General features: G+C 40.6%; 1 protein-coding gene across 1 annotated transcript; it reads left to right on the top strand.

The window, feature by feature from the left end:
- The first annotated feature begins 2,225 nt into the window (after positions 1 to 2,225).
- Positions 2,226 to 12,013, top strand: LOC137601982 (potassium-transporting ATPase alpha chain 1). Its single transcript, XM_068324490.1, has 24 exons — positions 2,226 to 2,377; positions 3,203 to 3,307; positions 3,662 to 3,721; positions 3,947 to 4,150; positions 4,241 to 4,354; positions 4,512 to 4,646; positions 4,854 to 4,971; positions 5,653 to 5,921; positions 6,091 to 6,169; positions 6,281 to 6,400; positions 6,586 to 6,695; positions 6,867 to 7,001; positions 7,192 to 7,384; positions 7,509 to 7,684; positions 7,825 to 7,961; positions 8,104 to 8,254; positions 8,615 to 8,783; positions 9,995 to 10,149; positions 10,327 to 10,450; positions 10,612 to 10,757; positions 10,888 to 11,021; positions 11,296 to 11,397; positions 11,500 to 11,591; positions 11,702 to 12,013. The coding sequence occupies exons 1-24, from the start codon at positions 2,366 to 2,368 to the stop codon at positions 11,728 to 11,730; spliced, it is 3,069 nt and encodes a 1,022-aa protein (XP_068180591.1). The 5' UTR covers positions 2,226 to 2,365; the 3' UTR covers positions 11,731 to 12,013.
- Positions 12,014 to 12,334: the final 321 nt, after the last annotated feature.

Consider the following 12,334-nt stretch of genomic DNA (forward strand, 5'->3'; position numbering starts at 1 on the left):
AGGACTCAAAACAACAGTTGAAGCAACTCAAGTAGGATACCATCAGTGGCCTCAAACAGATCAACAGTATGGCTCTGCCTGGAAAGCTGAAACTGTGGTGCTTTCAGTTCGGGCTGCTTCCCCGTCTCATGTGGCCACTGTCCATCTATGAGGTCACATTTTCCTATGCCAATCGGCTGGAGAGACTGATCAGTGTGCAAGTGAGGAAGTGGCTTTCTGCCAAAATGCCTTATTAGCATAGGTCTTTATGGCAATGGAGTCCTTTCCCTACCTATCAAGCTTGGTGGAGGAGTACAAATGTGTCAAATCAAGGCTGGAGATGACTCTCACTGAATCCCGGGATCCATGTGTCAGAATCGCTGCTCCAACCTTAGCTATGGGGAGGAAATGGAAACCATCTGCAGCAGTTGCAGTGGCAAAGACTACCCTCAGACACCAGGTTATCGTGGGGAAAGTCCAACATGGCAGAGGCGGCCTTGGATTGGAAGCGACAACACTCACTTTGACCTCTCCAGCTGGACAGCAGCACATGGTGGTGGAGGAAGTGTGCCACCAGGAGGAAGCAGTCAGGTGTGCCACAGCTCTCTCCCAAATCCCAGCATGGCAGCTGGATGAAGTGGGAGGGCGTGGAAAGGACGGACATCACATGGAGCGATCCGTGGGGCATGGAGTCCAGCAGGATAAGCTTCATCATCAGAGCCATATATGCTGTCCTGCCCTCTTCAACCAATCTACATGTCTGGTATGGAGAGGACCCAGCCTGTCCCCAGTGTGCAGGTGGGTTGCATGGCCAGTCTAACACAGGAAAGATATACCTGGTGCCACAACCAGGTGTTGAAATGCTTGGCTGCCGAGCTTGAGAGCAGAAGGGTAACCATCAATGCCATGCCTCTAATCCCCTAGTCTACCATCCCACAAAATATATCCTTCGTTCGGGAAGGATCTAGGCCCACTGAGTGCAGCCCGAGTCTGGGAAATGCGCGTGGACTTCAACTAGAGGCTCATCTTCCAACACAAAATTGCAACGACGAACCTGTGCCCAGACCTGGTCCTTTGGTCGAAATCCTGCCAAAGTGTCTTCATCGTTGAGGTAACTGTCCCATGGGAAGACACCATCGACGAAGCATTTGAACTGAAGAGACTGCAATATGCCAACTTAGCAGCTGAGGCAGAAGGGCGGGGCTGGAACATGAACGTGTAGCCAGCGGAGGTCGGCTGTAGAGGCTTTGTGGCCAGGTCCACCACAAAGGTCTTGAAGGAGGTAGGGATTAGAGGGCAGGCTCAACTGAGGGAAATTAAAGAACTTCCAAATGACCACGTGTTGCCACTGTCTGCCATACACCAGGTCTGATCATTTCCAATTGTTTGCCTCTTGTTGAGGCAAACAATTGGAAATGTGTCGGGTTGGCGGCACCATGTGATCATCACCAAAATCATAGCCAAAGTGCACCCCATCCAAGAAGGCGTCTCCATCTCATCCAACAACGGTCCAACTGATATACTTAATCTTACACATCTAGTTCTATTAAGAAGTTGTGTTGAGTAGAAGTGGCTTAGAAGTGGACAGCGTTAAAGAATTAGGCATTGAATGTTATAAATTCAAACCTTCATGTAGCCACCAGGGAGTGTAGCATGTCTCACTTAGAAGTGATTTGAGCTGCTAGCAATTTTCTCCACAATTGTGTTCTCATTTTATCTGTGGTTTTGTGCAGCACTGTAGGGCATCACTGACTGTCTGGCCTGCTGTCACGCTGCAGATTGCACACTCTTGAGCTTAACCTCTTCACTCTTCTTGTGATTTTCAGTTAATGTTTTCTATGTCAGGGCAGTCAATCTCAATTCAGCCAACAGATAATACTCTGCAATGCTGTCTTGCTGTATTTGCTGTAAACTGATGCTGTGTTCAACGACGTGGCAGGAATGACATTGGTCTGTTTTAACCTTCAGTGGTCCTCTGCTCTTTACGCCAATCAGTTTGTCAGGATAAAAAACGTGCTGAGGGGTGATAAGAGGTAACAAGGAAACACTGGACTACGCATGGCTTGTGATATCAGTGTGTTTGTACATGTGTGAGTTCTGGCTAGGGGTGACATTGTTACTACTGGAAGTACCATTTCACGCAGGTACCCTCTTGTGCATTTTTTTGTGCGCATGTGCATTCTAAAGGGGAGTTGTTATGTATAAAAGGCTATTCCAGATTATCTGTCCTGTTTCTGACCATTGTGTTTGTTTCAACAAGGGCAAAACTGCCTGTGCGTTTTAGACTGGACCCTAACTGGCAGCCAAAATTTCGGGGACAAAGAAGGATCGAGTCATCTGGACTTCCATTGATTTAGGAGAGCAGTCCCCTATTACACCTGCAGCCATGAGTAAAAAGGTGTGCTTTTAGATAGATTCAGCCCAGGACGGACAAAGGAAACCCTTGGACCAGAGAAGAACTTTTGTTGTTTTGTTTTGTTTTTTTTTACATTTTTAAAGCCAACTCTGAGAGACCACTAACTTATATTAAATCTGACAGGCTGGGCCTTTATCCAGATGATTGGTGCAAAATGAGCAATTTGGTTTTTATACAGACTAGTGATGTATTTGTTGGTGGGCTTATTTGTTTGTAGCTTAGCTCTGAAATTGACATTTTGTAGCATCGGAGATCTGCCCTCTATTATTTGATATTTATTTTTTCTTTCATATGATGCATGCAGTGTAATTGTGTATTTATGTTTTTAAATAGTGGAACTTCAGAGTTTCAATCACTGAAGGTCACCCAGTTAATGGGAGGGAATCCCTCAAACGTTGGGTGATTCAAGGAGTTCCTTTTGAAATATACATCTCACCAGTGTTTTTTTCCCCCCACGTGTTACTTTATTATGTTTAATTTTAATATCCCTCCTTTTGCAATCATGTAAATGTAGGCAGAAAAATTCAGTCATCCGCAAGATGTTCTCCACGTTTTTGAAGGGACTCCTATTTACTCCAAAGCACTATTTACTCCAAAACATTAAGTTTAATTTACTTATTAAAATTCTAATGCATATTCAAAGTAATGTTATGCAAATATTTAATTTAATGAGCTGATTGGATGATCCATTACAGCACAGTCCTCTTTGACATAGAAAATAATTACACCAGTATCTAGAATGGACCAAATAAAATGTATTCATACATTTACATGTATCAATAGTTTTTAATTGCTTTCTGCATTTAGGAAGCGTACAATATGTTTGAGATGGATGGAGAAATGGACAAGAAGAAAAAGAAGAAGTTGAAGAAGAAAGAGAAACTGGAGGGTATGAAGAGAGAAATGGATATAGTAAGTTAAAACAGATTTCTTAGAATAGAAGAGTAGATACAGTAGTGATAGTAATGAGCCATGAAATAATTACATTACTTTAAATGATGATTCAACTGTTAATTTAGTCCTGTTAAAAGTATGAGTGAGAGTAGAGAGAGTAGAGTAAAACTTTATTGATCCCTTAAGGAAGTTCTGTCAGAGAAATTAACTATAGTGATACATTAATAATAAGGCCGCAGTGTTAAGAAAGTTTAAATCAAGGTACTAAGTACTAAGTTACTAATGAACTCACACCTTTCCCTCAAAATAATTCTCCGACCCTAAAAAAGTCAGTTATTCTGAAACAATGTTATGATCTGTCTCTCCCTGCAGGATGACCATGAGATTACAATTGAGGAACTGGAGATGAGGTACAACAGTAGTGTTACTAAGGTAAGACACTTCTTTCTGAATGAATTTCAATCCAGAAGGTCCATTCAGTGTCTTGAGTTTTTTTGTCAGGTTATTGAATTCATTCATTCTTCTCTTCAACCACATCAATCCCTTCATTTTCCCTCTGCCAGGGTCCATCAGGGTTAAGCACAGAAGAGGTTTCAAACTCCTTTATTTTTTTCGTACCAGACTCACTTATCCCTTTTCTCTGTTTTCCACCCGTAGGGCTTGACCACTACCTTTGCTCGTCAGATTTTAGAGAGAGATGGTGCCAACGAACTGAAGCCTCCTAAAGGAACCCCAGAGTATGTAAAGTTTGCCAGGCAGCTTGCTGGAGGGCTGCAATGTTTGATGTGGGTCGCTGCTGTCATCTGCTTCATCGCCTTTGGAATTGAAATAGGGAGAGGGAACCTCACCGGCTTTGATAATGTGATTTCTACATATTTCATTTTAAAGTGTTTCTCCTGTACTTAAATGTCAAAATACGGTGCTTTATATTAGTCTTCTTTTTCACTACAGCTGTACTTGGCCATTACTCTAATTGCTGTTGTGGTTGTAACTGGTTGCTTCGGTTACTACCAAGAGTTCAAGAGTACCAACATCATTGCTAGCTTCAAGAATCTAGTACCACAGGTAAGTTGTACCCACGGAAAGAAATATATTAACAGCTTTTTTCCATTTTCATTACATTTTTATTTCCTTTTACTTTACCACCACAGTTGTCTTTACTCATTAGTTCATTTCTTGTCATTTTTCATCTAACTTTGCTCAATTTTTAAAAAAAAACTAGCAAGCCGTTGTGATCCGTGATGGACAGAAAAATCAGATAAATGCCTCAGAACTGGTTGTGGGGGATTTGGTGGAGATCAAGGGAGGAGACAGAGTCCCTGCTGACATCCGCATCATCAGCGGTCAGGGCTGCAAGGTACATCACACACACATACGCAGTATACCTGCACATGTAGACAAATATAGATATACTGCATAACTGAACTCACAAAACTTGTCACTGTGCAGTTAGTTACACACAAGACAAAAGACGAAAAGTTCAATCAATTCAATTTTTGGTTCCTAACCTGACTTATAAAGTGGACGTGTATTGAGGTAGTTGTGGAAATCCTTTGTGTGCCAGGTGGACAACTCTTCCTTGACAGGGGAATCTGAACCTCAAAGCAGAACCCCAGAATGCACTCATGAGAATCCACTGGAGACCAGAAACATTGCATTCTTCTCCACAACCTGTTTGGAAGGTAAAGCGAGTAGTAAATACAGTCAGTCAGTCATCTTTAGATTACACCGCTATATCCGCCGCATCGGGTCACGGGGAGCTGGAGCCTCTCTCGGCTGCATAGGGAGTGAGGCGGGGGACACTCCAGGCACGACGCCAGTGCACCGCGGAGCCACATACAAAGACATACTAACACGCACACACACACTCACTCCTACAGGCAATTAGTACACATATTATAGAACATAATGTGTTTACGTATGACATTCAGCTTCAAAGCGGGGATGTATTGTAATTGTCAGTGTTCGTGTGTTTGTCCGTCCGTCCACCAAGTATCTTCGCGACCGTTGCAGATAAAAAGATGAAAAAAAAGCACATTACTCATACGGCAAAGGGGATGAAAATGAGACGATGACCTTGACCTGGAGAAAACTAGGCCAAGGTCAAATTTCAACTTTTGTACACTCAAGAACGGGATAAGATAGAAGGACGAAGGAGGCCAGTGTAAGACCATAGATCAAAGATAGTGATTTGATCAACGACAGTAGGTCAGAGCACAAGCATTGATCTTTGACCTATGCAAGTAGGTTAGGGCAAAATTTTGAGTTCAGGAGTGTCACAGGATGTTGCAGTCTGTGAATGCCTTTGTTCTAGTTGTGTCATGTATTTATAGCCATCATACCAGCTTTCCTTTCCTCTCCAGGTGTTGCTACAGGTATGATCATCAACACAGGTGATCGAACAATCATCGGTAGGATTGCCACCTTGGCAAGTGGTGTCGGCAACGAGAAAACACCCATTGCTATCGAGATTGAGCATTTTGTTGACATCATTGCTGGTCTTGCAATCTTTTTTGGCTTTACCTTCTTTGTGGTTGCCATGTTCATCGGATACGCCTTCTTGGAGGCTATGATCTTCTTCATGGCTATCGTGGTTGCTTATGTACCAGAGGGGTTACTTGCTACAGTTACTGTGAGTGCCTGTAATAAATGTGAATGTGTATAACAGCACTGTTTATGGCTTATTATGCTTAATGTTTAATGTGAAATGGTTTTTAAAGTCAGTGGGTGTGTCACCGTGCATATCATCTATAGGCTACCATGCTATAACTCTACTGTGTAATATCTGCCACTGTTAACAGGTATGTCTGTCTCTCACTGCTAAACGACTTGCGAGGAAGAACTGTGTTGTGAAGAATCTGGAAGCTGTGGAGACTTTGGGTCAGTATATCTTATCTGATTTATGTGACCTTGATCATTTATTTACTAATCCACACTAAAATGACATCTTAGAAAGACTGGATAATTTCTGTTCCTTCTACGTGTGTTTAGGCTCCACGTCAGTAATTTGTTCTGATAAGACTGGTACCCTGACCCAGAACAGAATGACTGTTGCTCACCTTTGGTTTGATAACCAGATCCATGCTGCTGATACCACTGAAGATCAGTCAGGTACATACAATAATGAAATATGTCCCTCTTGCAATCTGTCAATACTATGTCAAGAAATTAAATATTGATATAGAATATCTTATATTAATATGAATTGTTCACAGAATACACAAAAACTGTTTTGTAATGTTGAAATGGGGATATGTGTGTGATCAGTAGAAACTGTGTGATTGTGTGTTTTCCAGGCCAGAGCTTTGACCAGTCATCAGAAACATGGCGTTCATTGGGAAGAGTTGCTTCACTGTGTAACAGAGCTACATTCAGACCAGATCAGGAAGGCATACCTATTCCCAGGGTACAGCTTTACCATTTTATGTTGTAAACATCCATGTGGCGTCATACTGAGTGGACAGAATTTGCTGCGTTAATTAAAATTTTGACTTTATTGATTATGCTGTCGTACTAAATAAAGTAAAATAATTTTTTAACCAGTTATTTGTATTTGTATCTGATGTCTAACATGTAGAGGATAGTTGTGGGAGATGCATCGGAAACAGCTCTGCTGAAGTTCACCGAGCTCACTATAGGAAACATCGCAGAGTATCGTAACCGCTTCAAGAAAGTGGTGGAGGTGCCTTTCAACTCCACAAACAAGTTCCAGGTGAGAGCTAGACATCTAGCTGCTAATGGACTTTGCATCACAATTGATCAGTTTCTACATGATAAAGCAGAATAGTAGAGAATATATATATATTTTTAATGAGATTTCCCGCTCTGATACTGTGTTACTGTGAAATGCAAATTAATGCCCAGGTCTATTTGGCTTCTGTCAACCATCCTTTTCTCTGCAGCTGTCCATACATGAGCTGGAGGATCCTCTGGACCTACGTTATTTGTTGGTGATGAAAGGAGCACCTGAGCGCATCTTAGAGCGCTGCTCCACCATCCTAATAAAAGGCCAGGAGCTGCCTCTGGATGAGCAGTGGAGGGATGCCTTTCAAACAGCTTATATGGATCTAGGAGGGCTGGGAGAGAGAGTACTGGGTTAGGGAGTGATAATTATGACATTCTGAGACCTAATGATGTGGTTTGCTGTATTCAAAATTATTTTCCTGTAACTTGAGTTCATTTTTATCTTAAAAAATCATTTTAATCTTCTGTTCCCCAGGTTTCTGTCATATCTATCTGAATGAGAAAGAGTTTCCTCGTGGTTATCGTTTTGACACAGACGAGATGAATTTCACCACGTCAGGATTGTGCTTTGCTGGTCTCATCTCAATGATTGACCCCCCAAGAGCCACTGTGCCTGATGCAGTGATGAAATGCCGTACCGCTGGAATCAGGGTGTGTTGACTTTTGCCACACATTAACAGCAAATTTCTTTCGATTGTATTATTTTACACTACAGGTAATTCTGACTAGGACAATTAGTTTGAATCCTGTTTCACAATCATTATCATTTTTATTGGCACTTGGGATGTCAGGTTATTATGGTGACTGGGGATCATCCAATCACTGCAAAGGCGATAGCTGCTAATGTTGGTATCATCTCAGAGGGCAGTGAAACAGTGGAAGATATTGCACAAAGGAAGCGCATACCTGTTGAACAAGTCAACAAGAGGTACCATATTATTTCTTTTTATAATGATTTGACTGGTTTCAGTAATGAAAGACAGCATTCACCTTACTACTGTCCACTTTCTGAATGCGCTGGCTTTACATTATTTGTACGAATACTTAACCTTTTCAGTCACTGTGTGCAGGGATGCCCGTGCTTGTGTCATCAGTGGCGGTCAGCTGAAAGAGATGAGTTCTGACGACCTAGATGAGGCACTGCGAAACCATCCTGAGATGGTGTTTGCGAGAACATCCCCTCAGCAGAAACTAATCATCGTGGAGAGTTGTCAACGTCTGGTAAATACATACAGAATTAATATACAACCAAAGTACTTGTACTTTCTTAGTTCTGCAGAGACAATTATTTAAATTACTTGACTCATAAAACTATTGGAAATTAATCCAAAGCTACTTTACGAAACATACAATCCAGTGTGTCTGTGTAGGTTCTCAGTTATCCAGGTCATGGTTATCCAAAGCTGTTTAAATCAGTCCACTGGACTTTAAGAAAGTTTCTTGAAAATGTTTCGCCTCTCATCCAGTATTAAAAGAATAAGAGGGATGTCTTGGAAGGCTCCTGAATGAAGAAGCAGCAGGATAAGAGATTGTTTGAATTGTATGATTTCATACATCTCATGTATGTGTACCCCTCCCCAGGGCTCTATCGTCGCGGTAACAGGTGATGGTGTGAATGACTCTCCAGCTCTTAAGAAGGCTGACATTGGTGTGGCCATGGGGATCGCTGGATCAGATGCCGCAAAGAATGCTGCAGACATGATCCTGTTGGACGACAACTTTGCTTCTATCGTCACTGGAGTGGAGCAGGGTGAGATTTTTACATCCCTCTTCAAAGCGGTGATGTATTGTAATTGTCCACAACCATTGCAGATAGAAAGATGAAACAAAAAGCACATTACTCGGGCGGCAAAAGGGGATGAAAATGAGATGATGACCTTGAGAAAAGTAAGTCAAGGTCAAATTTAAACTTTTGTACATTAAGGAACCAGATAAGATAGAAAGATTAGGGAGAAGGCCAGTGTGAGTAAAAGCTAGTGATCATAGATCACTAGCGGGATGTTGTCACAGAGTACAACATCCCGTGACAACGCTGAATTCAAAATTTTACCATGGTTTTACAACTTGCACAGGTCAAAGATCAAAGCTGCTGCTTCGATCTATGAAAGTAGGTCAGAGCACTAGTTTGATCTTTGACCTATGCAAGTTGTAAAACCATGTTAAAATTTTGAATTCAGTGTTGTCGCGGGATGTTGTACTCTGTGACTGCACTGGTTCTAGTTTAAATTGTTGTTGCATGTTGACTCACAGATGCTGCTAAGACAAGTCAGAATGCATGCAGGGCATCCACTTTGTCCTACTTAAATGGACATTCATGAAGAAATTGTATACTTTAGATCTTCTTCTTTTCCTTTTGGCTCTTCCCTTCAGGGTTCGCCACAGCGAATAGGTTGCCTCCATCTAACCCTGTCTTCTGCATCCTCTGCTCTCGTACCAACTACCTTCATGTCCTCTTTCACTACATCCATAAACCTCCTCTTTGGTCGTCCACTCGGCCTCCTGCCTAGCAGTTCAAAACTCTGCATCCATCTACCAATATATTCACTATTCACTATTGTATATTGTAGATGGATGAATAAAATGCTCCTCAAATATTGTCAAGTAACATCAGCTGCAACGACATAAAAAAATATAAAAAAGCTTTCTAAAATGTAAAAAGTAAAACTCTTATTTAAAAATTCAAGTAAGTACAAAAAAAATACATTTTTGTTTTTACATACTATCTCAGAGGTTACTTTAAAAGTACATATATATTATATACAAATGACATGTTGTACATAAGGTTTTACATATTTTGAATAGCCCCTATACCAGTATATAGTGTACAGTTTAAAATTTTATATTTACATCAAATAAAATATTGCGAGTTATTAGTCTGTTGTCCATTTGTTGGTCCTGGGAATGCAAATTACTGTGTGTGTGTGTGTGTGTGTGTGTGTGTGTGTGTGCGTGTGTGGGTAGGCCGTCTTATCTTTGACAATCTGAAGAAGTCTATTGCCTACACATTAACCAAGAACATCCCAGAGCTGACCCCATACCTGATCTACATCACTGTCAGTGTGCCTCTTCCTCTGGGCTGCATCACCATCCTCTTCATTGAGCTGGCCACTGACATTGTGAGTATTTGAGTCGATAATTGTGTCTAATGTTTTTCTTGCAGTCCACCATTACCACACACCAGTTGTATCCTCTGAAGGGGTAATTTTGGTATATCAATTATAAAATTTCCTCAGGCTGTCTTCCTCACTCTTGACTATGCTGTACAAAAACATATTATTTGTTCATTACTGTAGTTCCCCTCCGTGTCTCTGGCTTATGAGAAAGCAGAGAGTGACATTATGCATTTGAAGCCCAGAAACCCACGTCGTCATCGTTTGGTAAACGAAGCTCTGGCTGTGTACTCATATTTCCAGATAGGTGAGTCAGTGCGTGTTAGTCAACAATAAAACAACAATTAAGTAACATCATTTACATCAATCTTAATGCTGAAATAGCCTTGCTTAAACAGTACTTGAAGGAATCTCTTATGAATTAAACCTCAGTTTCTAAAAGTGTACATGAATGTTTTTCTATTTTAGGAGCAATTCAGTCTTTTGCAGGATTCACAGATTATTTTACAGCCATGGCCCAGGAGGGCTGGTTTCCACTCTTGTGTGTTGGCCTGCGTTCTCAGTGGGAGAATGTTCATCTTCAAGATTTACAGGATAGCTATGGACAGGAATGGGTTAGTATAGAAAATATATTGGTTTGTATTTATTGTTTTGAGACTGGACAGAAGAAATGTCTCATGATTATCTCCTGGGTGGTGGGGATGTTTCCATCTAAACAACTTAACTCCTCCCTTGTCATTCCAGACCTTCAGTCAGAGATTGTATCAGGAGTACACGTGCTATACTGTTTTTTTTGTCAGTATAGAGATCTGTCAGATCTCAGATGTGCTGATCAGGAAGACCCGACGACTCTCCGTTTTCCAGCAAGGATTCTTTAGGTGAATACAGCTGTATAGTAAACAGCTAATAAATAGCTATGCTGTAATTCAGAGTTTGTGAGAAATTTTTTGCCAAACGCTTCAACGACTAGTAACTAGTCTACTATATCTATGATTTATGTCATTACGAAACTCTAAACATCATCAAAAGGCCAGAAATGTGGCCTTGTTACATTATTGTCAATCCTTCCACTTGGAAACAATTACACTTCTAGATAATTTTCTGTTTAAAGATTCCACCTCTTATTTATTTCTGTTATTTTTTTGCGCGCAGGAACCGTGTCCTGGTTACTGCCATTGTCTTCCAGCTCTGTCTGGGTAATCTGCTTTGTTATTGTCCTGGAATGCCCAATATCTTCAATTTCATGCCCATCAGGTAAAGTATTACCTCATATCAAAGGTGATCTTACGCTAGAAGACATTACGTTTTTTTCCAATACAATTATTGTTTCTTCTAATGCTGTATTTTTTCCTCAAGGGTCCAGTGGTGGTTTGTTCCTGTTCCATATGGTATATTAATTTTCGTTTATGATGAGATCAGGAAACTAGGAGTGAGACGAAATCCTGGAAGTATGATAATTTTTTTCATTCCATTTAACCATTAATTTCAATTCTTCATTCATCTTTGACATCTCTGCATCTGTTCAGTATTCATAAATTTTTGGTTTGTGATCTCTCAGGTTGGTGGGATCAGGAGTTATATTACTGAGAGCAGAGAAGCTCTTTCCAACATCTACATGCATGAAAGTGTCACTCACTGAAGGAATGCAAACCTAGAACCCAAACCAGGAACTGCATTCACTCATCCATTCATTCTTTCCTCGATATTACTGTGTGATCTATGTATTCATAACCTGTCTTTTAATGCCAAAAGTCTATTTAGAGCATTAATAAGGAATAAAAAGGTATCAATTACTGAAATTCATCATTTAATTCCCATATATTTGTTGTGTTTCAGCTTGTTGATTGTGGCTGTGTTGTATTTGTATGAATAAAGAATTTTCAGAGTGATGATGACTTCCAATCGTTAACAAGATCCTAAACTTCTTCATAATCGTTTGATATTTTTTTTGTTTTGTTTTTATATCTTCACTCAGAGGTAATCGTTGACCCAAAAGTATACAGACGCTCCTCTACTTACTTTCATTCGTTTTACGTTTTTTCTATTTTATGTTTGAACTGACTGTAAAATAATTTTGTAAAAAAAATTTTTGTGAGTGAATTTTTGAGTTTAGCGCGCTCTCCGTAGTATGAGACGTTCAAACGATCTTACGTTTGACACTGTGTCCATTGTTTACATGGTGACAGACTGA

The sequence above is a fragment of the Antennarius striatus genome, chromosome 9 (assembly GCF_040054535.1).
Source record: "Antennarius striatus isolate MH-2024 chromosome 9, ASM4005453v1, whole genome shotgun sequence".
Lineage (NCBI taxonomy): Eukaryota > Metazoa > Chordata > Actinopteri > Lophiiformes > Antennariidae > Antennarius > Antennarius striatus.